Source organism: Cherax quadricarinatus, chromosome 63 (genome assembly GCF_038502225.1).
Source record: "Cherax quadricarinatus isolate ZL_2023a chromosome 63, ASM3850222v1, whole genome shotgun sequence".
Taxonomy (NCBI): Eukaryota; Metazoa; Arthropoda; class Malacostraca; order Decapoda; family Parastacidae; genus Cherax; species Cherax quadricarinatus.
In genome coordinates, this window is record NC_091354.1 from 17,483,619 (window position 1) to 17,511,157 (window position 27,539).

At 40.7% G+C, this 27,539-nt stretch overlaps 1 protein-coding gene across 2 annotated transcripts in view; it reads left to right on the forward strand.

Moving 5' to 3' along the window:
• Nucleotides 1-27,539, forward strand: part of l(2)k09022 (HEAT repeat containing 1 homolog l(2)k09022) — a gene marked incomplete at its 5' end in the record, with an annotated part of 169,710 nt that overhangs the window by 72,518 nt on the left and 69,653 nt on the right. For both annotated transcript variants that reach the window (XM_070098672.1, XM_070098673.1), the window contains 6 exon segments: nucleotides 670-792; nucleotides 3,435-3,536; nucleotides 4,237-4,493; nucleotides 11,798-11,951; nucleotides 12,333-12,602; nucleotides 16,113-16,348. In XM_070098672.1, coding sequence (XP_069954773.1) covers nucleotides 670-792; nucleotides 3,435-3,536; nucleotides 4,237-4,493; nucleotides 11,798-11,951; nucleotides 12,333-12,602; nucleotides 16,113-16,348 — 1,142 coding nt within the window.

Below are 27,539 nucleotides of genomic sequence, written 5' to 3' on the forward strand. Positions count from 1 at the left end.
GTTTACAGCATATTAGACCAGGAGGGCGTAGGGGACCCCTTACCCATCTTCATGGAAATTGTCAAAACTCAAATAATTCTGCTACTTAAAGCCTGATTTCAAGTTACTTTTATTCCTGAAACCAACCACAGTCATCTTTATTTTGGTAGTATATCTTTCATTATATCAAATGACATCAAGAAACATCCAATAAAACCATAAAAACCATTTTAGAAACACCTCAAAGTTGCTATTTTAAGCCAAACACAAGGTCAGAGGTTTGCTTTTCTCATAATGTCTCACTTGGGGTGGAATTTTTTTATGCAGTGCATACTCACCACACAGACCCATTCTCTCATGTTTAGGCCAAAACTTGCTTAACTTGGAATCACTGTAGATCTACAGATGAGACTGTGAAAAGGTTAGAAGAACATTCTTCTCTATTCTGCTTATGATTTATTGTACATACATTTCAGAAACTTGCAGATGCTAGTTATGCAAGCAGATTGTAACTAGCCTTCTTTTGCAGGCTGTTTACACATTCCACATAAGCATTTTCACTTTCACCAAGAATTACAGTCTACTTCCATATTTTCCTAAAGCACAAATTGTTAATTTTATATGTTTTATTATTTTCTCTTATGTAAGTCATTCTGAACATAAACTCATAAGTACTGTGGTATTTTGTAGGAGTCAGATGGTGAAGGGCATTTAATGATTTTGATAAAGGCACTGAAGGGAGCAGTTCAGCTTGAGAGATATGGAAAACTGGGAACTACTCTGAGAAACTCCATTATTACCACAGTTCTCAAGGTAGGATGTTGCAGTACTTTATATTTTATGCTAATCATTTATTGTTACAGTTGCAATTAAGCAAAACTGTATGTATTTAATATTATATTTTCAGTTGTATGATATTGCACTTTTTCAAGACACGAGTAATGGAGGCACTACAGCATCATTTCATTTGTTCATTAATCATATTGTCAGGCCTCTCCTATATTATGCTTGTCTTCCATTTTGAAATATATAAATACACATATAGTACTTGTAGGTAGTAGGTTGGTTGACAGCAACCGCCCAGGGAGGTACTACCGTCCTTCCAAGTGTAAAATGAAAGCCTGTAATTGTTTTACATGATGGTAGGATTGCTGGTGTCCTTTTTTCTCTCATAAACATGCAAGATTTCAGGTACGTCTTGCTACTTCAACTTACACTTAGGTCACATTACACATACATGTTTTTTTTTTTTTTTTTTTTTTTTTTTTTTTTTTTTTCTCAACAAGTCGGTCGTCTCCCACCGAGGCAGGGTGACCCAAAAAAGAAAGAAAATCCCCGAAAAGAAAATACTTTCATCATCATTCAACACTTTCACCACACTCACACATTATCACTGCTTTTGCAGAGGTGCTCAGAATACAACAGTTTAGAAGCATATACGTATAGAGATACACAACATATCCCTCCAAACTGCCAATATCCCAAACCCCTCCTTTAAAGTGCAGGCATTGTACTTCCCATTTCCAGGAGGTTTCAAAGTGGGTAGGGGATGTGTAGATCAGGTGTTTACATTGAAGCATATATGTGAACAGTATTTAGATAAAGATAGGGAAGTTTTTATTGCATTTATGGATTTAGAAAAGGCATATGATAGAGTGGATAGAGGAGCAATGTGGCAGATGTTGCAAGTATATGGAATAGGTGGTAAGTTATTAAATGCTGTAAAGAGTTTTTATGAGGATAGTGAGGCTCAGGTTAGGGTGTGTAGAAGAGAGGGAGACTACTTCCCGGTAAAAGTAGGTCTTAGACAGGGATGTGTAATGTCACCATGGTTGTTTAATATATTTATAGATGGGGTTGTAAAGGAAGTAAATGCTAGGGTGTTCGGGAGAGGGGTGGGATTAAATTTTGGGGAATCAAATTCAAAATGGGAATTGACACAGTTACTTTTTGCTGATGATACTGTGCTTATGGGAGATTCTAAAGAAAAATTGCAAAGGTTAGTGGATGAGTTTGAGAATGTGTGTAAAGGTAGAAAGTTGAAAGTGAACATAGAAAAGAGTAAGGTGATGAGGGTGTCAAATGATTTAGATAAAGAAAAATTGGATATCAAATTGGGGAGGAGGAGTATGGAAGAAGTGAATGTTTTCAGATACTTGGGAGTTGACGTGTCGGCGGATGGATTTATGAAGGATGAGGTTAATCATAGAATTGATGAGGGAAAAAAGGTGAGTGGTGCATTGAGGTATATGTGGAGTCAAAAAACGTTATCTATGGAGGCAAAGAAGGGAATGTATGAAAGTATAGTAGTACCAACACTCTTATATGGGTGTGAAGCTTGGGTGGTAAATGCAGCAGCGAGGAGACGGTTGGAGGCAGTGGAGATGTCCTGTTTAAGGGCAATGTGTGGTGTAAATATTATGCAGAAAATTCGGAGTGTGGAAATTAGGAGAAGGTGTGGAGTTAATAAAAGTATTAGTCAGAGGGCAGAAGAGGGGTTGTTGAGGTGGTTTGGTCATTTAGAGAGAATGGATCAAAGTAGAATGACATGGAAAGCATATAAATCTATAGGGGAAGGAAGGCGGGGTAGGGGTCGTCCTCGAAAGGGTTGGAGAGAGGGGGTAAAGGAGGTTTTGTGGGCAAGGGGCTTGGACTTCCAGCAAGCGTGCGTGAGCGTGTTAGATAGGAGCGAATGGAGACGAATGGTACTTGGGACCTGACGATCTGTTGGAGTGTGAGCAGGGTAATATTTAGTGAAGGGATTCAGGGAAACCGGTTATTTTCATATAGTCGGACTTGAGTCCTGGAAATGGGAAGTACAATGCCTGCACTTTAAAGGAGGGGTTTGGGATATTGGCAGTTTGGAGGGATATGTTGTGTATCTTTATATGTGTATGCTTCTAGACTGTTGTATTCTGAGCACCTCTGCAAAAACAGTGATAATGTGCGAGTGTGGTGAAAGTGTTGAATGATGATGAAAGTATTTTCTTTTTGGGGATTTTCTTTCTTTTTTTTGGGTCACCCTGCCTCGGTGGGAGACGGCCGACTTGTTGAAAAAAAAAAAAAAAATATATATATACACACACACACACACACACACACACACACATACATACACCCCTCTGGGTTTTCTTCTATTTTCTTTCTAGTTCTTGTTCTTGTTTATTTCCTCTTATCTCCATGGGGAAGTGGAACAGAATTCTTCCTCCGTAAGGCATGCGTGTTGTAAGAGGCGACTAAAATGCTGGGAGCAAGGGGCTAGTAACCCCTTCTCCCGCATAAATTACTAAATTTAAAAAGAGAAACTTTCGTTTTTCTTTTTGGGCCACCCTGCCTTAGTGGGATACGGTCGGTTTGTTGAAAAAAAAATATATATAGTAGTACATATATACACTCGGAAAGGTAATTGGTTGCAAAATATATATCTAATTTTTTTTTCATAATCTGTTTTCCAGAATTGCTTGGATACTTCTGAGAGAAGATATTATTTTCTAGCCATCATGTGGGGCTGGCATCCATCACTAAATTTCTCTAATGTGATAGATGAAACTTTACAGGTAATTACATCTGTGTTTCCATATATAAACTATGTATAAGTTTGTTTATTCTGACCTTTATTTAATGGCTCTTTAATTTTTATGCCTCTCCAGGTTTTCTCTGGATATTAAATTTTTTTTTTTTTACATTTATTGTAATGAATATTTGCATCAGCTGAAAGTTCTAATTAGGATGTCATTGTCTGAGTTAGTAATTTAGTTAAGGGAATTTCTAAACTCATATTGTACATTATCATTTATTTCTGTTTCATTAAATTTGAATGTGCTATTATCTTGACCCCTGGTTAGATTATTCACCATATATCACAAAGCTACCTTGTTAGATGTGTTTTATTTTAGTTGTGTTTTGTTTATTTGCTGTTTGGAGTGACATCTGAACTGTTTTATCTGTGCACCTCTGCAAAGAGAGTGATTATGTGTGAATGGTGGTGAAAGTGTTTTTCTTTTTTGGATCACCCTGCCTCGGTGGGAGATGGCCAGCATGTTGAAAGAAGAAATATTTCCAACCAAGGCAGGGTGATGCAAAGAAGAAAACATATTCACTGTGACTCATTCTTGTTAGGTACAGTACAGTACATCAGTTATTTATCCTACGAATTTTCTTGTAATAGGTGTCATTGCACATCTGCTGTAATAATTTTAAATTTAAACTGTTCTATATTGTTTGTTACAAAAATGAAGAGTCTGCTGCTTTTTTCAGGCTTGGACATTAAATCTAGGTTCAGCACTTCTAGGCTCTCAGTCTGCTAGCCTTGCATGGGCTCTTGGCACCAGCCAGCCAATAGTTCCAGCCCTAATTTCTGCTCTAATGCACGATAGTAAAGTGGTGCGGCAAGGAGCCATTGATTGTATTAATAAACTTGGAGGAATAATTGGTGGTAGGCTTTCTAAAGACAACCACAGCCTGCTGATAGAAGCCATAACTGCACGAGCCGAAGAAGTCATTGAAGATAAAAGGTATTATTCAAAAAAGTTTAATTTTTGTTCATTATTAAACTTTTTTATCACACAGCAATTTTTGTGTGCTATAAAACTTCTTTACCACAGTAATTTTTGTAGGCTATTGAACTTTTTTTACCACACAGGCCAGGGTTGGGTGACAAAAACAGAAATGCATAAACTATCATTTATTCAATTAAACATTTGAATAAAATATGGCAGCTGATAGTTAAATTAGGTTGGTAGACAGCAACCACCCAGGGAGGTGCTACCATCCTGCCAAGTGAGTGTAAAACGAAAGCCTGTAATTGTTTTACATGATGGTAGGATTGCTGGTGTCTTTTGTCTGTCTCATAAATATGCAAGATTACAGGTATGTCTTGCTACTTCTACTTACACTTAGGTCACACTACACATATATGTACACGTTTATTTATACACACTCATCTGAGTTTTCTTTGATTTTATCTTAATAGTTCTTGGTCTTATTACTTTTCCTTTTATATCCATGGGTAAGTGGAATAAGAATCTTTCCTCCGTAAGCCATGTGTGTTGTAAAAGTCAACTAAAATGCCGGGAACAATGGGCTAGTAACCCCTTTTCCTGTAAAGATTACTAAAAAGAATAAGAAGAAGAAAATTGTCAAAGTGGGAAGTCTGAATGTGCGTGGATGTTGTGCAAATAATAAGAAAGAGATGATTGTGGATGTTATGAATGAGAAGAAGCTGGATGTCCTGGCTTTAAGTGAAACAAAGCTGAAGGGGGTGGGAGAGTTTCAATGGAGAGGAATAAATGGGATTAGGTCAGGGGTTTCAAATAGAGTTAGAGCTAAAGAAGAAGTAGCAATAATGTTGAAGGATAAGCTGTGGCAGGAAAAGAGAGACTATAAATGTATTAATTCAAGGATTATGTGGAGTAAAATAAAGATTGGATGTGAAAAGTGGGTTATAGTAAGCGTGTATGAACCTGGAAAAGAAAGAAGTGTAGAGGAGAGAGAGAGAGATTTTGGGAAATGTTGAGTGAATGCGTGGGGAGTTTTGAATCAAGTGTGAGAGTAATGGTGGTTGGGGATTTCAATGCTAAAGTGGGTAAAAATGTTATAGAGGGAGTAGTAGGTAAATTTGGGGTGCCAGGGGTAAATGTAAATGGGGAGCCTTTAATTGAGCTATGTGTAGAAAGAGATTTGGTAATAAGTAATACATATTTTATGAAAAAGAGGATAAATAAATATACAAGGTATGATGTAGCACATAATGAAAGTAGTTTGTTAGATTATGTATTGGTGGATAAAAGGTTGATGGGTAGGCTCCAGGATGTACATGTTTATGAAATTAAGACACATGTGCAACGTCTGGGTATCTTTATTGTAGACATTTCGCCATCCAGTGGCTTTATCAATACAAATTCTAGGACATAACTTGAAGACAGTATAACTATGTACAGAAGATGAGGTAATCAGTCCCTCAACCTATCAGTAGGTGCAAAGAGCACCATAGTCTTGGAGATTCTGAAGCAGAAGAAAGGAGCCTGGCGCTTATATAGTAACATCAGGTGTAGCAGACGAGGGCATAGTCACTGGTAGGCGGGATTCCCCAGTGGAAGTAGGTCCTTCCCAAAGAGATGGGTTAGTTGTAGTAGTAGTTGTCGTAGTCGTGAAGGTTATGTACATGTCCTCAGAATCAAGATTCCATGATGTTGCAGTGTCTGACAAGTTGTGTAAGAATGGTATATAATACCGACAAGATGAAATTAAGACACATGTGCAACATCTGGGTATCTTTATTGTAGACGTTTTGCCATCCAGTGGCTTTATCAATACAAATTCTAGGACATAACTTGAAGACAGTATAACTATGTACAGAAGATGAGGTAATCAGTCCCTCAACCTAGGAGTAGGTGCGAAGAGCACCAAAGTCGTGGAGATTCTGAAGCAGAAGAAAGGAGCCTGGCGCTTATACAGTGGACCCCCGCATAGCGATTTTAATCCATGCAAGAGGGCTCATTGTTATGCGAAATGATCGGTATGCGAATGAATTTTCCCCATAAGAAATAATGGAAATCAAATTAACCCGTGCAAGACACCCAAAAGTATAAAAAAAAAAAATTTTACCACATGAAATATACATTTTCCTACACACAAAGAGAAGGATACATGCACAATAGTAGAGTAGTACATGCACAATATTTATTGTGCATGTACTACTCTACTAAATGAAGAATAAATGACACTTACCTTTATTGAAGATGCAGCAATGACTGATGAGACACTGTGTCCTGGGAGTGCCTTTTCCTCCTGAGTACTGTAGGTCCTGTTTGGCATTTTCTTCCAGAACAGGCCTTATCACACTGTATGCCACTACGATTCTTAAATCTCTCAAACCAACCTTTGCTGGCTTTAAATTCACCAATATGAGCACTAGTTCCAGGCATTTTTCCCTGTTCACCTGGGTGTTAGTCGACTGGTGTGGGTTGCATCCTGGGAGACAAGATTTAGGACCCCAATGGAAATAAGTTAGACAGTCTTCGATGACACTGACTTTTTTGGGTTATCCTGGGTGGCAAATTCTCTGGGGTTAATTGTTTCTTGGTATTCTCAATAAGCCACACCAACAACAGTGCTACAGCAGCAGCAGCAGCAGCTGACAGTGCTACAGCAGCAGCAGCAGCTGACAGTGCTACAGCAGCAGCACACGATGCTACAGCAGCAGCACACGATGCTACAGCAGCAGCAGCAGCAGCTGACGGTGGTACAGCAGCAGCAGCAGCAGCTGACGGTGGTACAGCAGCAGCAGCTGACGGTGGTACAGCAGCAGCAGCAGCTGACAGTGCTACAGCAGCAGCAGACGATGCTACAGCAGCAGCAGACGATGCTACAGCAGCAGCAGATGGTACTACAGCAGCAGCAGCAGCTGACGGTGGTACAGCAGCAGCAGCAGCTGTACCACCAATAGTAGCGATGGTTGATTGGGGTTTATTATACAACCTGGCCAGCTCGGAGACACGCACTCCACTTTCATACTTATCAATGATCTTTTTCTTCATCTCTATAGTAGTAATTCTCACCCTTATTGCTGTAGGGTTGGCACTAGAAGCTTTCTTGGGGCCCATGGTCACTTATTTTGCAGATAAAATCACCAAAAACACTAATAATACGAAATGTTCCGATTGTATGCTTGGATGTTACCGCGGAGGCTGGCTGGTAAACAATGCCACCGGCGGCACATGTGAGGCTGGCTAAGGGCGCACATTGGACGCGTCTCGGACAAAGAGCGGTGAGCGGGTTTTTGAGCAGTATGCGAGGCAAAATTTTTGCGATGAAAGCGAGCGGTATGCGGATTAAACGTTATGTGATGCCAACAGTATGCGGGGGTCCACTGTATAGTAACGTCAGGTGTAGCAGACGAGGGTATAGTCATGGAATCTTGATTCTGAGGACATGTACATAACCTTCACGACTACGACAACTACTACTACAACTAACCCATCTCTTTGGGAAGGACCTACTTCCACTGGGGAGTCCCTCCTACCAGTGACTATGCCCTCGTCTGCTACACCTGACGTTACTATATAAGCGCCAGGCTCCTTTCTTCTGCTTCAGAATCTCCACGACTATGGTGCTCTTCGCACCTACTCCTAGGTTGAGGGACTGATTACCTCATCTTCTGTACATAGTTATACTCTCTTCAAGTTATGTCCTAGAATTTGTATTGATAAAGCCACTGAATGGCAAAACGTCTACAATAAAGATACCCAGATGTTGCACATGTGTCTTAATTTCATCTTGTCGGTATTATATACCATTCTTACACAACATGTACATGTTTATAGAGGGGCAACTGATATATCGGATCATTATTCAGTTGTAGCTACAGTTAGAGTAAGAGGCATATGGGAAAAGAGGAAGGTGGCAACAACAAGTAAGAGGGAGGTGAAAGTGTATAAATTAAGGGAGGAGGAAGTTCGGGGGAGATATAAGTGACTGTTGGCAGAAAGGTGGGCTAGTGCAAAGATGAGTAGTGGGGGGGTTGAAGAGGGTTGGAATAGTTTTAAAAATGCAGTATTAGAATGTGGGGCAGAAGTTTGTGGTTATAGGAGGGTGGGGGGAGGTGGAAAGAGGAGTGATTGGTGGAATGATGAAGTAAAGGGTGTGATAAAAGAGAAAAAGTTAGCTTATGAGAGGTTTTTACAAAGCAGAAGTGTTATAAGAAGAGCAGAGTATATGGAGAGTAAAAGAAAGGTGAAGAGAGTGGTGAGAGAGTGCAAAAGGAGAGCAGATGATAAAGTGGGAGAGGCACTGTCAAGGAATTTTAATGAAAATAAGAAAAAATTTTCCTAGGTAATAGGTTGGTAGACAGCAACCGCCCAGGGAGGTACTACCGTCCTGCCAAGTGAGTGTAAAACGAAAGCCTGTAATTGTTTTACATGATTGTAGGATTGCTGGTGTCCTTTTTTCTGTCTCATGAACATGCAAGATTTCAGGTACGTCTTGCTACTTCTACTTACACTTAGGTCACACTGCACATACAGGTACAAGCATATATATACACACACCCCTCTGGATTTTCTTCTATTTTCTTTCTAGTTCTTATTCTTGTTTATTTCCCCTTATCTCCATGGGGAAGTGGAACAGAATTCTTCCTCCGTAAGCCATGCGTGTTGTAAGAGGCGACTAAAATGCCGGGAGCAAGGGGCTAGTAACCTCTTTTCCTGTATATATTACTAAATGTAAAAGGAGAAACTTTCGTTTTCCTTTTGGGCCACCCCGCCTCGGTGGGATACAGCCGGTGTGTTGAAAGAAAGAAGAAAAAAATTTGGAGTTAAACAAGTTAAGAAAGCCTAGGGAAAGTATGGATTTGTCAGTTAAAAACAGAGTAGGGGAGTTAGTAGATGGGGAGAGGGAGGTATTAGATAGATGGCGAGAATATTTTGAGGAACTTTTAAATGTTGAGGAAGAAAGGGAGGCGGTAATTTCATGCACTGGTCAGAGAGGTATACCATCTTTTAGGAGTGAAGAAGAGCAGAATGTAAGTGTGGGGGAGGTACGCGAGGCATTACATAGAATGAAAGGGGGTAAAGCAGCTGGAACTGATGGGATCATGACAGAAATGTTAAAAGCAGGGGGGGATATAGTGTTGGAGTGGTTGGTACTTTTATTTAATAAATGTATGAAAGAGGGGAAGGTACCTAGGGATTGGCAGAGAGCATGTATAGTCCCTTTATATAAAGGGAAAGGGGACAAAAGAGATTGTAAAAATTATAGAGGAATAAGTTTATTGAGTATACCAGGAAAAGTGTACGGTAGGGTTATAATTGAAAGAATTAGAGGTAAGACAGAATGTAGGATTGTGGATGAGCAAGGAGGTTTCAGAGTGGGTAGGGGATGTGTAGATCAAATGCTTACATTGAAGCATATATGTGAACAGTATTTAGATAAAGGTAGGGAAGTTTTTATTGCATTTATGGATTTAGAAAAGGCATATGATTGAGTGGATAGGGGAGCAATGTGGCAGATGTTGCAAGTATATGGAATAGGTGGTAAGTTACTAAATGCTGTAAAGAGTTTTTATGAGGATAGTGAGGCTCAGGTTAGGGTGTGTAGAAGAGAGGGAGACTACTTCCCGGTAAAAGTAGGTCTTAGACAGGGATGTGTAATGTCACCATGGTTGTTTAATATATTTATAGATGGGGTTGTAAAGGAAGTAAATGCTAGGGTGTTCAGGAGAGGGGTGGGATTAAATTTTGGGGAATCAAATTCAAAATGGGAATTGACACAGTTACTTTTTGCTGATGATACTGTGCTTATGGGAGATTCTAAAGAAAAATTGCAAAGGGCGAAGGTTAGTGGATGAGTTTGGGAATGTGTGTATAGGTAGAAAGTTGAAAGTGAACATAGAAAAGAATAAGGTGATGAGGGTATCAAATGATTTAGATAAAGAAAAATTGGATATCAAATTGGGGAGGAGGAGTATGGAAGAAGTGAATGTTTTCAGATACTTGGGAGTTGACGTGTCGGCGGATGGATTTATGAAGGATAAGGTTAATCATGAGGGAGGGGGTAAAGGAGGTTTTGTGTGCGAGGGGCTTGGACTTCCAGCAGGCATGCGTGAGCGTGTTTGATAGGAGTGAATGGAGACAAATGGTTTTTAATACTTGACGTGCTGTTAGAGTGTGAGCAAAGTAACATTTATGAAGGGATTCAGGGAAACCGGCAGGCCGGACTTGAGTCCTGGAGATGGGAAGTACAGTGCCTGCACTCTGAAGGAGGGGTGTTAATGTTGCAGTTTAAAAACTGTAGTGTAAAGCACCCTTCTGGCAAGACAGTGATGGAGTGAATGATGGTGAAAGTTTTTCTTTTTCGGGCCACCCTGCCTTGGTGGGAATCGGCCAGTGTGATAATAAAAAAATAATAAGGTTAATCATAGAATTGATGAGGGAAAAAAGGTGAGTGGTGCATTGAGGTATATGTGGAGTCAAAAAACGTTATCTATGGAGGCAAAGAAGGGAATGTATGAAAGTATAGTAGTACCAACACTCTTATATGGGTGTGAAGCTTGGGTGGTAAATGCAGGAGCGAGGAGACGGTTGGAGGCAGTGGAGATGTCCTGTCTAAGGGCAATGTGTGGTGTAAATATTATGCAGAAAATTCGGAGTGTGGAAATTAGGAAAAGGTGTGGAGTTAATAAAAGTATTAGTCAGAGGGCAGAAGAGGGGTTGTTGAGGTGGTTTGGTAATTTAGAGAGAATGGATCAAAGTAGAATGACATGGAAAGCATATAAATCTATAGGGGAAGGAAGGCGAGGTAGGGGTCGTCCTCAAAAGGGTTGGAGAGAGGGGGTAAAGGAGGTTTTGTGGGCAAGGGGCTTGGACTTCCAGCAAGCGTGCGTGAGCGTGTTAGATAGTAGTGAATGGAGACGAATGGTACTTGGGACCTGACGATCTGTTGGAGTGTGAGCAGGGTAATATTTAGTGAAGGGATTCAGGGAAACCGGTTATTTTCATATAGTCGGACTTGAGTCCTGGGAATGGGAAGTACAATGCCTGCACTTTAAAGGAGGGGTTTGGGATATTGGCAGTTTGGAGGGATATGTTGTGTATCTTTATACGTATATGCTTCTAAACTGTTGTATTCTGAGCACCTCTGCAAAAACAGTGATTATGTGTGAGTGTGGTGAAAGTGTTGAATGATGATGAAAGCATTTTCTTTTTGGGAATTTTCTTTCTTTTTTGGGTCACCCTGCCTCGGTGGGAGACGGCCGACTTGTTGAAAAAAAAGAAAACATACTCAGTGTATTGATTGTAATAACTGCCTGTTCCTCCTTCAGCCATGTTTCCTCAGTGCTGTCCGAATTTGGGGAGACACAAAATTCAAAGAGTACGCAAGTTACTAAGGCTCTGGTTGATACTGTCATATCTAAAAGTGTACCAATGCATCTGAAAAGAGCACTTCTCTTTGTTCTCAGTCATGTGATGAATTCTGTAAGTTAACATTTCTTTTTAGTTTGTTCTTATTTATACTGATCATCAGTTGATTATTACTTTTTTTTTATATTTTGTCTGAAAAAAATTTAGACCAGTGAAATTGATAATCACCCAGTAAAGTTTAAAAATAAAGTGTGATTCATCATCTTTTTCTTTACATGTTATAAATATACATTATTAAAACATTTTTTCTATATCCAAGTTTGTTCATTGGATTGACTAATTCTCCATCAACACTGTTGCCTCCTATTTTTCAAGAGTTTCATTACTTTATATTGTTTTATGTGCCTTTATGGTAGTTCTTCCAGCTTTTCTCAGTGTTTGCTATTTACATAATGACTTTTGCCTATTTTCTTTACATTTAAAATTTCCTTTCAGGACATCCTCAGCAGTTTACTACCTGTGGCAGAAAGCATTATGAAACAAGTCCTCAGTTTGAAAGAAGATTCCAAGCTTGATTATGTCACCTCATTTTCACTCTATTACATTTTGCTTCACTTCACTCCCAGCGCTTCAGAGGTTTTGGAAAGTAAAGATGGATGGGAGTTCTTCCTCAAGGTTATCACATGTTCAAGACAAGTTCTAGACTTCTCTCAAGATGCTGTTTATGAAGGTTTTGTTTCACCACAAAGCATCTTGATGAATCAGGTAAGTTGTGATATTCAGATAGTTACTGTATAAAGGTAGGAAGTTGAAAGTGAACATAGATGAGAGTAAGGTGATGAGGGTATCAAATGATTTAAAGAAAAACTGGATATCACGTTGGAGAGAGGGAATATGGAAGAAGTGAATGTTTTCAGATATTTGGGAGTTGACTTGCCAGCAGATGGGTTTATGAAGGATGAGGTTAACCATAAAATTGATGAAGGATAAAAGGTGAGTGGTGTGTTGAGGTATCTGTGGAGACGAAAACCGTTATCTATGGAGACAAAGAAGGAAGTGTATGAAAGTATAGTGGTACCAACACTCTTACATGAGTTGTAAATGTTGCAGTGAGGAGGCAGCTGGAGGCAGTGGAGATGTCCTGTCTAAGGGTAGTGTGTGGTGTAAATATTACACACAGAATTCGGAGTATGGAAATTAGGAGGTGTGGAGTTACTAAAAGTATTAGTCAGAGGGCTGAAGTGGGGTTGTTCAGGTGGTTTGGTCATTTAGAGGGAATGGAACAAAGTAGAATGACTTGGATAGTGTATAAATTTGTAGGGGAAGGAAGGTGGGGTAGGGGTCATCCTCAAAAACGTTGGAAGGAGGGGGTAAAGGAGGTTTTGTGGGCGAGAGGCTTGGACTTACAGCAAGCATGTGTGTGTGTGTTAGATTGGAGTGAATGGAGACGAATGGTTTATGGGACCTGACGAGCTGTTGGAGTGTGAGCAGGGTAATATTTTGTGAAGGGATTCAGGGAAAATGGTTAGCTGGACTTGAGTCCTAGAAATGGGAAGTACAATGCCTCCACTTTAAAGGAGGGGTTTGGGATATTGACAGTTTGGAGGAACTTCTAAACTGTCGTATCTGAGCACCTCTGCTAAGACTGATTATGTGTGAGTGAGGTGAAAGTGTTTAATGATGATGAAAGTATTTTCTTTTTGGGGATTTTCTTTCTTTATGGGTCACCCTGCTCGGTGGGAGAGGGCCACCTGACTTGTTGAAAAAAGAAAAGTACACTTGTGTAGGGCACTTGATCTAAGGAATTGGAGCTACTGTCCCCTTCTTCTGATCATACCTAATTTCCTCCCAATCCCCAGGCATTGTACTCACCTTTATGTACTCGCTTGTATGTGGTTGCAGGATTGAATCTTGGCTAATGATCTCACCTTCAACTTGCTGTTTTCAAGATTCACTCCCTCGTAGCCTTGTGGCCCCTCTCATACCTACACTTAAAACTATGTATGGAGTATGCCTCCACCACTTCTTCGTTGAGGTCATTCCATTTCTTAACCATGCTGACACTGGAGAAATGCTTCCTAGCATCCCTGTGACTTATCTATGTCTAACGTCCAGCTGTGCCTCTCTAAACAGCTTTTCCCTGTCTGCCCTATAAATTCCTCTTGAGTATTTTCATGTTTTATCATGTCTTCCCTGATTCTTTGATTCCATTAGTCTCACTTTGTGACACACGCCCCTTAGCTCGGAGCTAGTCTCGTTTCATACTTTTTCATTTTCTCCAGTTTCTGAACAAAGCTTTCTCATTAATGGTTCCAAGATGTTTCCTGTTTATTCTGTTAACACTGTTTATTTAAAAGTGAATATAGGAAAGAGTAAAATGATGAGGATAACAAAAAAATTAGGTAACGAAAGATTGGATATCAGATTGGAGGGAGAGAGTGTGGAGGAGGTGAATGTATTCAGATATTTAGGAGTGGATGTGTCAGCAGATGAGTCTATGAAAGATGAGGTGAATCATAGAATTGGCAAGGGGAAAAGGGTGAGTGGTGCACTGAGGAGTCTGTGGAGACAAAGAACTTTGTCCATGGAAGCAAAGAGAGGGAATGTATGAGAGTATAGTTATACCAATGCTCTTTTATGGAAGTGAAGCATGGGTAGTGAATGTTGCAACAAAGAGAAGGCTGGAGACAGTGGAGGTGTCGTGTTCCTCCATTCTTATGTTCTGATGTGTCATTGGGTACGGGAGGATATTTTTGGGAAGCTTTGAGTAGGGTTCGTGTTCATAAGGACCTGCCTTGTATGGGCCAGTAGGCCTTCTGCAGTGTTCCTCCATTCTTATGCTTGAGGGCAGTGTGTGGGGCGAATATATGTAATGCAGAGAATTCATAATTTGGAAATCAGGAGGTGTGGAATTACCAAAACTATTATCCAGAGGGCTGAGGAGGGGTTGTTGAGGTGGTTTGGATATGTAGAGAGACGGAACAAAATAGAATGACTTTGAGAGTGTATAAATCTGTAGTGGAGGGAAAGCGGGGTACAGGTTGTCCTAGGAAAGGTTTGAGGGAGGGAGCAAAGGAGGTTTTGTGTGCAAGGGGCTTGGACTTCCAGCAAGCATGTGTGAGCATGTTAGATAGGAGCGAATGGAGACAAATGGTGTTTAATACTTGATGTGCTGTTGGAGTGTGAACAAGGTAACATTTATGAAGGGATTCAGGGAAACCAGCAGGCCAGACCTGAGTCCTGGAGATGGGAAGTACAGTGCTGCACTCTGAAGAATGGGTATTTAATGTTGCAGTTTTATAACTGTAGTGTAAGTGCCCGTCTGGCAAGACAAAAATTAAGTGAATGATGATGAAAGTTTTTCTTTTTCAAGCCACCCTATCTTGGTGGGAAACGGCTGATGTGTTAATAAAAAAATAAATAAAAATCTATGTTTATTTCACAGATTAGTGTAGTATTTTTTAATGTAGTTTATTTCCATCTTTTTTTTCCTCAGTTCTTTTAGTGCACCACCAGCTTTCTTTTATTTTTCAACAGCTTAAAATTCTCTTCAGTATTTAATTTCTTATATTTCCTTCTTTATTTCACTACCTGTTATATAGGGGTAAGCAGTAGTACTTATTTCTTTGCTAAATGGCTTTTTTTTTTTTTAACACTGGCTGTCTCCCATTGAGGCAGGGTGACCTAAAAAGAAACACTTAACCATCTTTCACATTTGCACTGTCTTGCCAGAGGCACACAGATAAGACAGTTTAGATGTCTTTCCAATGAGCAAATATCCCAAACCCCTCCTTTAGAGTACAAGCACTTTACTTCCCACCTCCAGGACTCAAGTCTGGCTAACCAGTTTCCCTGAATCCCTTCACAAAATATTTCCTTGCTCAAACTCCAACAGCTCATCAGGTCCCAGGAACCATTTGTCTCAACTCCTATCTAACACACTTACATATGTCTGTTGTATATCCAAGCCCCTTGCATACAAAACAGTTTGCAACTCTATCAAGCATAAAACTCATTTCATCAGCATCTTCATAGCATCTGAATGCTCTGGCAAAAGTGTATGTGATTCCAGATTGTTATAAAGTTATCACTAATAATGAATAAAAAAATATTCATCACTAACTTTCAAACTACTGGTAGCCAAAACAACTAAAATCTCTAATCATAGTGTTAACTTACAGTTTTTATTGTATTTCAGCTTATTTTCTAATTAGGGAACAGCATTAATGCTGGTCCTTTTTATTTCATATGACCCAATGAAGCATATGTCTCCAGGTTATGACTCGTAAGTTCTTGACAAGCATCAGGAGTGAAGAGGTGCAATCTAAACTATGGAGTGTCCTCATTAGCCGTGTTGTGGATTCTGAAAATCCCAGCGAGGCTGCTCAGCTTCGTAAGGGTCTTAGAAAAGTCAGCTTGGATTCAGGTGTTATCATCAAGCAGATAGAGAACTTAAATCTGTCTGATAAAGTAACATCTATAAAGGCAGCTCAAGCCAGGAGAAAAAAACAGTAAGTTATATTTTTGTTTTTGTACTTATGTATTGGCTGGTGTAGCTTGACTAATACATTTTCCATAATATAATCTGCAAAACTATATATTATATTATTATGTATTCATATTAGTTAAAAGTATAATTTAAATGGGCTACAGGCTATAAAGAATGAACCAGTTTTCATTGACACACTAGCCATTTCTCACCGAGTTAGGGTGACCCCCTAAAAAAAGGAAATATTCATCGACATTCATTCACTCGCTGTCTTGCCAGAAGTATGATATCACATTTCAGATGACCTGAATTGCAACATCCTTATCCCTCCTTTGGAGTACAGGCACTCTTATTTTCACCTTAAGGACTCAGGTCTGGCTAACTGATTACCCACAAATCCCTCCATAAATGTTATCTTGATCACACTCCAACATGTCAAGTCATTAAAATCACTTGGCCTCCACGCATTCTGATCTAACACACTCACACAAGCCTGTTGGATGTTTAAGCTCCTAGCACTCAAAACCTCCTCTACCCAAATCTCTACAATAAGTGGAATTTCAAGTGTAATTTCATCTTGTGGTCTCTACTAATGCATAATATTTTCCTGAAAGGGAAGTACAGTGGACCCCCGCATAACGATGGCATCGCATAGCGATTTTTCCGCATAACGATTACTTTTATCGCAAAATTTTTGCCGCGCATACCGATTAAAAACCCGCATACCGATTTTCGTCCGAGACGCGTCCAATGTGCCCTCAGCCAGCCTCACATGTGCCGCTCCGTCCCATTGTTTACCAGCCAGCCTCCGCGGTAACATCCAAGCATACACTCGGAATATTTCGTATTATTACAGTATTTTCAGTGCTGTTTCTGGAAAATAAGTGACCATGGGCCCCAAGAAAGCTTCTAGTGCCAACCCTACACCTCAAAGGGTAAGAATTACTATAGAGATGAAGAAAGAGATAATTGATAAGTATGAAAGTGGAGTGCGTATAGCCGACCTAGTCAAGCTGTACAAGAAACCCCAATCAACCATCGCTACTATTGTGGGCACCAGAAAGACAATCAAGGAAGCTGTTCTTGCCAAAGGTTCAACTGTGTTTTCGAAACAAAGATCGCAATTGATGGAAGATGTTGAGAGACTCTTATTGGTGTGGATAAATGAAAAACAGATAGCAGGAGATAGCGTCTCTCAAGCGATCATATGTGAAAAGGCTAGGAAGTTGCATGAGGATTTAATTAAAAAAATGCCTGCAACTAGTGATGATGTGAGTGAATTTAAGGCCAGCAAAGGTTGGTTTGAGAGATTTAAGAAGCGTAGTGGCATCCATAGTGTGATAAGGCATGGTGAGGCTGCCAGTTCGGACCACAAAGCGGCTGAAAAATATGTGCAGGAATTCAAGGAGTACATAGAAACTGAAGGACTGAAACCTGAACAAGTGTTTAATTGTGATGAAACAGGCCTGTTCTGGAAGAAAATGCCAAGCAGGACCTTCATTACTCAGGAGGAAAAGGCACTCCCAGGACATAAGCCTATGAAAGACAGGCTTACTTTGTTGATGTGTGCCAATGCTACTGGTGATTGCAAAGTGAAGCCTTTATTAGTGTATCACTCTGAAACTCCCAGAGCGTTCAGGCAAAAGAATGTCCTCAAGGATAATTTGTGTGTGCTGTGGAGGGCAAACAGTAAGGCATGGGTCACTAGGGAATTTTTCTATAACTGGTTACACCATGCATTTGCCCCCAATGTGAAAAATTACCTAACTGAAAAGAAATTAGAACTTAAGTGCCTCCTGGTGTTAGACAATGCCCCTGGTCATCCTACAGACGTGGCAGAGCGACTTTATGGGGACATGAGCTTCATTAAGGTGAAGTTTTTGCCTCCTAATACCACTCCTCTCCTGCAGCCCATGGACCAGCAGGTTATTTCCAACTTCAAGAAACTGTACACAAAAGCTCTGTTTGAAAGGTGCTTTGTAATGACCTCAGAAACTCAACTGACTCTAAGAGAGTTTTGGAGAGATCACTTTAATATCCTCAATTGTGTAAACCTTATAGGTAAGGCTTGGGAGGAAGTGACAAAGAGGACCTTGAACTCTGCTTGGAAGAAACTGTGGCCAGAATGTGTAGACAAAAGGGATTTTGAAGGGTTTGAGGCTAACCCTGAGAATCCTGTGCCAGTTGAGGAATCCATTGTGGCATTGGGAAAGTCCTTGGGGTTGGAGGTTAGTGGGGAGGATGTGGAAGAGTTGGTGGAGGAGGACAATGAAGAACTAACCACTGATGAGCTGATAGATCAACTTCAAGAGCAAGAGGCCAGACCTGAGGAAACTGGTTCAGAGGAGGGGAGAGAGAAATTGAAGAAGTTGCCTACTACAAAGATAAAGGAAATCTGTGCTAAGTGGCTTGAAGTGCAAACCTTCATGGATGAAAATCACCCTCACACAGCTATTGCAAGCCGTGCTGGTGATTATTACACTGACAATGTTGTGAAACACTTTAGGCAAGTCATAAAGGGGATAAAAGAGAGTGCAAAAATTATAGGGGGATAAGTCTGTTGAGTGTACCTGGTAAAGTGTATGGTAGAGTTATAATTGAAAGAATTAAGAGTAAGACGGAGAATAGGATAGCAGATGAACAAGGAGGCTTTAGGAAAGGTAGGGGGTGTGTGGACCAGGTGTTTACAGTGAAACATATAAGTGAACAGTATTTAGATAAGGCTAAAGAGGTCTTTGTGGCATTTATGGATTTGGAAAAGGCGTATGACAGGGTGGATAGGGGGGCAATGTGGCAGATGTTGCAAGTGTATGGTGTAGGAGGTAGGTTACTGAAAGCAGTGAAGAGTTTTTATGAGGATAGTGAGGCTCAAGTTAGAGTATGTAGGAAAGAGGGAAATTTTTTCCCAGTAAAAGTAGGCCTTAGACAAGGATGTGTGATGTCACCGTGGTTGTTTAATATATTTATAGATGGGGTTGTAAGAGAAGTAAATGCGAGGGTCTTGGCAAGAGGCGTGGAGTTAAAAGATAAAGAATCACACACAAAGTGGGAGTTGTCACAGCTGCTCTTTGCTGATGACACTGTGCTCTTGGGAGATTCTGAAGAGAAGTTGCAGAGATTGGTGGATGAATTTGGTAGGGTGTGCAAAAGAAGAAAATTAAAGGTGAATACAGGAAAGAGTAAGGTTATGAGGATAACAAAAAGATTAGGTGATGAAAGATTGAATATCAGATTGGAGGGAGAGAGTATGGAGGAGGTGAACGTATTCAGATATTTGGGAGTGGACGTGTCAGCGGATGGGTCTATGAAAGATGAGGTGAATCATAGAATTGATGAGGGAAAAAGAGTGAGTGGTGCACTTAGGAGTCTGTGGAGACAAAGAACTTTGTCCTTGGAGGCAAAGAGGGGAATGTATGAGAGTATAGTTTTACCAACGCTCTTATATGGGTGTGAAGCGTGGGTGATGAATGTTGCAGCGAGGAGAAGGCTGGAGGCAGTGGAGATGTCATGTCTGAGGGCAATGTGTGGTGTGAATATAATGCAGAGAATTCGTAGTTTGGAAGTTAGGAGGAGGTGCGGGATTACCAAAACTGTTGTCCAGAGGGCTGAGGAAGGGTTGTTGAGGTGGTTCGGACATGTAGAGAGAATGGAGCGAAACAGAATGACTTCAAGAGTGTATCAGTCTGTAGTGGAAGGAAGGCGGGGTAGGGGTCGGCCTAGGAAGGGTTGGAGGGAGGGGGTAAAGGAGGTTTTGTGTGCGAGGGGCTTGGACTTCCAGCAGGCATGCGTGAGCGTGTTTGATAGGAGTGAATGGAGACAAATGGTTTTTAATACTTGACGTGCTGTTGGAGTGTGAGCAAAGTAACATTTATGAAGGGATTCAGGGAAACCGGCAGGCCGGACTTGAGTCCTGGAGATGGGAAGTACAGTGCCTGCACTCTGAAGGAGGGGTGTTAATGTTGCAGTTTAAAAACTGTAGTGTAAAGCACCCTTCTGGCAAGACAGTGATGGAGTGAATGATGGTGAAAGTTTTTCTTTTTCGGGCCACCCTGCCTTGGTGGGAATCGGCCGGTGTGATAATAAAAATAAAAAATAAAGGAACGAGAGGTACAGGCCACTATGGACAGATATCTTGTGCGAAAGAAGTCCAGTGACTCTGAAGCTGGCCCTAGTGGCATTAAAAGAAGAAGGGAAGTAACCCCAGAAAAGGACTTATTACCTCAAGTCCTAATGGAAGGGGATTCCCCTTCTAAACACTAACACACTCTCTCCCCTCCTCCCATCCCATCAATCATCACCAGATCTTCAATAAAAGTAAGTGTCATTTAATTGTGCATGCCTTTTTCAGTTTGTGTGTATTAAAATTAACATTTCATGTGGTAAAAAAAATTTTTTTTCATACTTTTGGGCGTCTTGCACGGATTAATTTTATTTCCATTATTTCTTATGGGGAAAATTCATTCGCATAACGATTATTTCGCATAACGATGAGCCCTCTTGCACGGATTAAAATCGTTAACCGGGGGTCCACTGTAGGTCTTAGATCTGAAATGCATGGAATCTACAAATACCCACAACTGCTGTTTTGTGGGAGAATGAAAAAAAGTCAGATATCTACAACCTCCAAGACTCACGAAATTGTAATGTCACGATTGCAAACAAACCAAACCATACCACGGGCAGGATTTGAACCTGCGGTCATAGAGTCTCAAAACTCCAGACCGTCGCGTTAGCCACTGGACCAGCTAGCCACAATAAGATTCGTCCAACTAGGTATATTTCTACACCATAGGAAGGTTAGCATAGGCACCACTGTGACCACAAATGCAAGTTTTTACAGACGAATCTCCAGCTACCGTGGCCGTGGCGAACTCTAGCTCAAGTCCCCTCACTGCCATCAACATGATAGCTGGTCCAGTGGCTAACATGACGGTCTGGAGTTTTGAGACTCTCTGACCGCGGGTTCAAATCCCGCCCGTGGTATGGTTTACAACCTCCAAATCTGTGGCCTTTCAAATTCATTTGCTTTGATTATCCAGTGTTTTTTCATGGTGTGTCTCATGAATAGCTTTGTTTAATTTTTTCCTGTTCCTCATTTTGTTATGGCTTTGCATGCGATCCCTATATTGAAGAGCAATCATGTTATTCCCCACACTCAGCCTTATTTTTCATTCTGAACTTCATTGTTAATGTCAATATTAATAAAATTAAAGTAATATTTAAAAGAGAGCTGAGCCCACATCTAAAAGCAAGCTTGTCATACTATACACAAATAACCTGCACATAAAAGAGAGAAGCTTACAACGACGTTTCGGTCCGACTTGGACCATTGACAAAGTCACACTAACCAGAAGTGGAGCAGGACGGCTATATATAGGCAGGAAGAGGTGGTGGTGGTAGTAGTAGTAGTAGTAGTACAAGAATGGTATATAATACCAACAAGATGAAATTAAGACACATGCGCAACACCCGGGCATCCCTATCGTAGACGTTTCGCCATCCAGCCAGCCACTGGATGGCGAAACGTCCACAACAAAGACAACCAGACGCCGCACATGTGTCTTAATTTCATCAGTAGTTGTAGTAGTAGTAGTAGTAGAAGAGGTAGTAGTAGTGGTAGTGGTAGAAGTGGGAAATAAGGACGACGAGCAAGTCAAATACAAAGGAAGGGGAGCACTGCAGGAGAGCTAGGTGCCCACTGAGGGAGAGCAAGCGCACAGAGGTGCATGAAAGGGGAAGTGGTGAAATAAATGAAGAAGGAACAGAAACACGAGACAGAAGAGAGAAAGACAACCCAGAGGAGAAAAGGAAAGGGGAAGAGGGAGAAGAAAAAGGCACGGTATTGTTCCTTTTTTGTTATTTGTCATACTATTTGAATTCAGTGGTATTCACAGATTCTGAATTCATGGATACCTCAAGGAGGTTCAATTATTCATTATACAGTGGACCCCCGGTTAACGGGGGTTCCCATAAGAAATATTGTGAAGTAGATTAGTCCATTTCAGACCCCCAAACATACACGTACAAACGCACTTACTTAAATACACTTACATAATTGGTCACATTCGGAGGTAATCGTTATGCGGGGGTCCACTGTAATAGCACAATATAACAACATCTCCATGGACAAGAGGAGAAGAATCCTTCCTTTGCAAGCCATGCATGTCATAAAAGACGACTAATTGCCGGGAACAAGGGGCTGGTAACCCCTTTTGTATAAATTACGAAATAAAAAAATTAACAGTAAATATTTTGTAGGTAGTAGGTTGGTAGACAGCAACCGCCCAGGGAAGTACTACCGTACTGCCAAGTGAGTGTAAAACGGAAGCCTGTAATTGTTTTACATGATGGTAGGATTGCTGGTGTCCATTTTTCTGTCTCATAAACATGCAAGGTTTCAGGTACATCTTGCTACTTCTACTTACACTTAGGTCACACTACACATACATGTACAAGCATATACGTATATACACACCCCTCTGGGTTTTCGTCTATTTTTCTTACTAGTTCTTGTTCTTGTTTATTTCCTGTTACCACCATGGGGAAGTAGAACAGAATTCTTCCTCCATAAGCCATGCGTGTTGTAAGAGGCGACTAAAATGCGAGGAGCAAGGGACTAGTAACCTCTTCTCCTGTATATATTACTAAATGTAAAAGGAGAAACTTTCGCTTTTCCTTTTGGGCCACCCCGCCTCGGTGAGATATGGCCAGTGTGTTGAAAGAAAGAATTGCTGGCGTCTTTTTTCTGTCTCTTAAACATGCAAGATTTCAGGTACGTCTTGCTACTTCTACTTACACTTGGGTCACACTGCACATACATTTTTTTTTTTTCAACAAGTCGACAGTCTCCCACCGAGGCAGGGTGACCCAAAAAAGAAAGAAAATCCCCAAAAAGAAAATGCTTTCATCACTCAACACTTTCACCACACTCACACACTATCACTGTTTTTGCAGAGGTGCTCAGAATACAAAAGTTTAGAAGCATATATAGTATAAAGATACACAACATATCCCTCCAAACTGCCAATATCCCAAACCCCTACTTTAAAGTGCAGGCATTGTACTTCCCATTTCCAGGACTCAAGTCCGACTATACGAAAATAACCGGTTTCCCTGAATCCCCTCACTAAATATTACCCTGCTCACACTCCAACAGATCGTCAGGTCCCAAGTACCATTCGTCTCCATTCACTCCTATCTAATACGCTCACGCACGCTTGCTGGAAGTCCAAGCCCTTCGTCCACAAAACCTCCTTTACCCCCTCTCTCCAACCCTTTCGAGGATGACCCCTACCCCGCCTTCCTTCCCCTATAGATTTATATGCTTTCCATGTCATTCTACTTTGATCCATTCTCTCTAAATGACCAAACCACCTCAACAGCCCCTCTTCTGCCTTCTGACTAATACTTTTATTAACTCCCCACCTTCTCCTAATTTCCACTCTCTGAATTTTCTGCATAATATTTACACCACACATTGCCCTTAAACAGGACATCTCCACTTCCTCCAACCGTCTCCTCGCTACTGCATTTACCACCCAAGCTTCACACCCATATAAGAGTGTTGGTACCACTATACTTTCATACATTCCCTGCTTTGCCTCCATAGATAACGTTTTTTTGACTCCACATGTACCTCAACGCACCACTCACCTTTTTTCCCTCATCAATTCTATGATTAACCTCATCCTTCATAAATCCATCCGCCGACACGTCAACTCCCAAGTATCTGAAAACATTCACTTCTTCCATACTCCTCCTCCCCAATTTGATATCCAATTTTTCTTTATCTAAATCATTTGATACCCTCATCACCTTACTCTTTTCTATGTTCACTTTCAACTTTCTACCTTTACACACATTCTCAAACTCATCCACTAACCTTTGCAATTTTTCTTTAGAATCTCCCATAAGCACAGTATCATCAGCAAAAAGTAACTGTGTCAATTCCCATTTTGAATTTGATTCCCCAAAATTTAATCCCACCCCTCTCCCGAACACCCTAGCATTTACTTCCTTGACAACCCCATCTATAAATATATTAAACAACCATGGTGACATTACACATCCCTGTCTAAGACCTACTTTTACCGGAAAATAGTCTCCCTCTCTTCTACACACCCTAACCTGAGCCTCACTATCCTCATAAAAGCTCTTTACAGCATTTAATAACTTACCACCTATTCCATATACTTGTAACATCTGCCACATTGCTCCTCTATCCACTCTATCATATGCCTTTTCTAAATCCATAAATGCAATAAAAACTTCCCTACCTTTATCTAAATACTGTTCACATATATGCTTCAATGTAAACACTTGATCTACACATCCCCTACCCACTCTGAAACCTCACTGCTCATCCGCAATCCTACATTCTGTCTTACCTCTAATTCTTTCAATTATAACCCTACCGTAAACTTTTCCTGTTTTTTTTTTTTTTTCAGCAAGTCGGCCGTCTCCCACCGAGGCAGGGTGACCCAAAAAAAGAAAGAAAATCCCCAAAAAGAAAATGCTTTCATCATCATTCAACACTTTCACCACACTCACACATAATCACTGTTTTTGCAGAGGTGCTCAGAATACAACAGTTTAGAAGCATATACGTATAAAGATACACAACATATCCCTCCAAACTGCCAATATCCCAAACTCCTCCTTTAAAGGGCAGGCATTGTACTTCCCATTTCCAGGACTCAAGTCCGACTATATGAAAATAACCGGTTTCCCTGAATCCCTTCACGAAATATTACCCTGCTCACACCAACAGATCGTCAGGTCCCAAGTACCATTCGTCTCCATTCACTCCTATCTAACATGCTCACGCACGCTTACTGGAAGTCCAAGCCCCTCGCCCACAAAACCTCCTTTACCCCCTCTCTCCAACCCTTTCGAGGACAACCCCTACCTCGCCTTCCTTCCCCTATAGATTTATATGCTTTCCATGTCATTCTACTTTGATCCATTCTCTCTAAATGACCAAACCACCTCATCAACCCCTCTTCTGCCCTCTGACTAATACTTTTATTAACTCCACACCTTTTCCTAATTTCCACACTCCGAATTTTCTGCATAATATTTACACCACACATTGCCCTTAGACAGGACATCTCCACTGCCTCCATCCGTCTCCTCGCTGCTGCATTTACCACCCAAGCTTCACACCCATATAAGAGTGTTGGTACTACTATACTTTCATACATTCCCTTCTTTGCCTCCATAGATAACGTTTTTTGACTCCACATATACCTCAATGCACCACTCACCTTTTTTCCCTCATCAATTCTATGATTAACCTCATCCTTCATAAATCCATCCGCCAACACGTCAGCTCCCAAGTATCTGAAAACATTCACTTCTTCCATACTCCTCCTCCCCAATTTGATATCCAATTTTTCTTTATCTAAATCATTTAATACCCTCATCACCTTACTTTTTTCTATGTTCACTTTCAACTTTCTACCTTTACACACATTCCCAAACTCATCCACTAACCTTTGCAGTTTTTCTTTAGAATCTCCCATAAGCACAGTATCATCAGCAAAAAGTAACTGTGTTAATTCCCATTTTGAATTTGATTCCCCATAATTTAATCCCACCCCTCTCCCGAACACCCTAGCATTTACTTCCTTTACAACCCCATCTATAAATATATTAAACAACCATGGTGACATTACACATCCCTGTCTAAGACCTACTTTTACCGGGAAGTAGTCTCCCTCTCTTCTACACACCCTAACCTGAGCCTCACTATCCTCATAAAAACTCTACAGCATTTAGTAACTTACCACCTATTCCATATACTTGCAACATCTGCCACATTGCTCCCCTATCCACTCTATCATCTGCCTTTTCTAAATCCATAAATGCAATAAAAACTTCCCTACCTTTATCTAAATACTGTTCACATATATGCTTCAATGTAAACACTTGATCAACACATCCCCTACCCACTCTGAAACCTCCTTGCTCATCCGCAATCCTACATTCTGTCTTCCCTCTAATTCTTTCAGTTATAACCCTACTGTACACTTTTCCTGGTATACTCAATAAACTTATTCCTCTATAATTTTTACAGTCTCTTATGTCCCCTTTCCCTTTATACAAAGGGACTATACATGCTCTCCGCCAATCTCTAGGTACCTTCCCCTCTTTCATACATTTATTAAACAAAAGTACCAACCACTCCAACACTATATCCCCCCCTGCTTTTAACATTTCTGTCATGATCCCATCAGTTCCAGCTGCTTTACCCCCTTTCATTCTACGTAATGCCTCACGTACCTCCCCCACACTTACATTCTGCTCTTCTTCACTCCTAAAAGATGGTATACCTCCCTGACCAGTGCATGAAATTAACGCCTCCCTTTCTTCCTCAACATTTAAAAGTTCCTCAAAATATTCTCGCCATCTACCTAATACCTCCCTCTCCCCATCTACTAACTCCCCTACTCTGTTTTTAACTGACAAATCCATACTTTCCCTAGGCTTTCTTAACTTGTTTAACTCACTCCAAAATTTTTTCTTATTTTCATTAAAATTCCTTGACAGTGCCTCTCCCACTCTATCATCTGCTCTCCTTTTGCACTCTCTCACCACTCTCTTCACCTTTCTTTTACTCTCCATATACTCTGCTTTTCTTATAACACTTCTGCTTTGTAAAAACCTCTCATAAGCTAACTTTTTCTCTTTTATCACACCCTTTACTTCATCATTCCACCAATCACTCCTCTTTCCTCCTGCCCCCACCCTCCTATAACCACAAGCTTCTGCCCCACATTCTAATACTGCATTTTTAAAACTATTCCAACCCTCTTCAACCCCCCCATATGCATATACGTATAAAAATACACAATATATCTCTCCAAACTGCCAATATCCCAAACCCCTCCTTTAGAGTGCAGGCATTGTACTTCCCATTTCCAGTACTCAAGTCCAGTTATATAAAATAACCGGTTTCCCTGAATCCCTTCACTAAATATTACCCTGCTCACTCTCCAACAGATCATCAGGTCCCAAATACCATTTGTCTCCATTCACTCCTATCTAACACGCTCACACACGCTTGCTGGAAGTCCAAACCCCTCGCCCACAACACCTCCTTTACCCCCTCCCTCCAACCTTTTTGAGGACGACCCCTACCCCGCCTTCCTTGCCCTACAGATTTATATTCTCTCCATATCATTCTATTTTGATCCATTCTCTCTAAATGA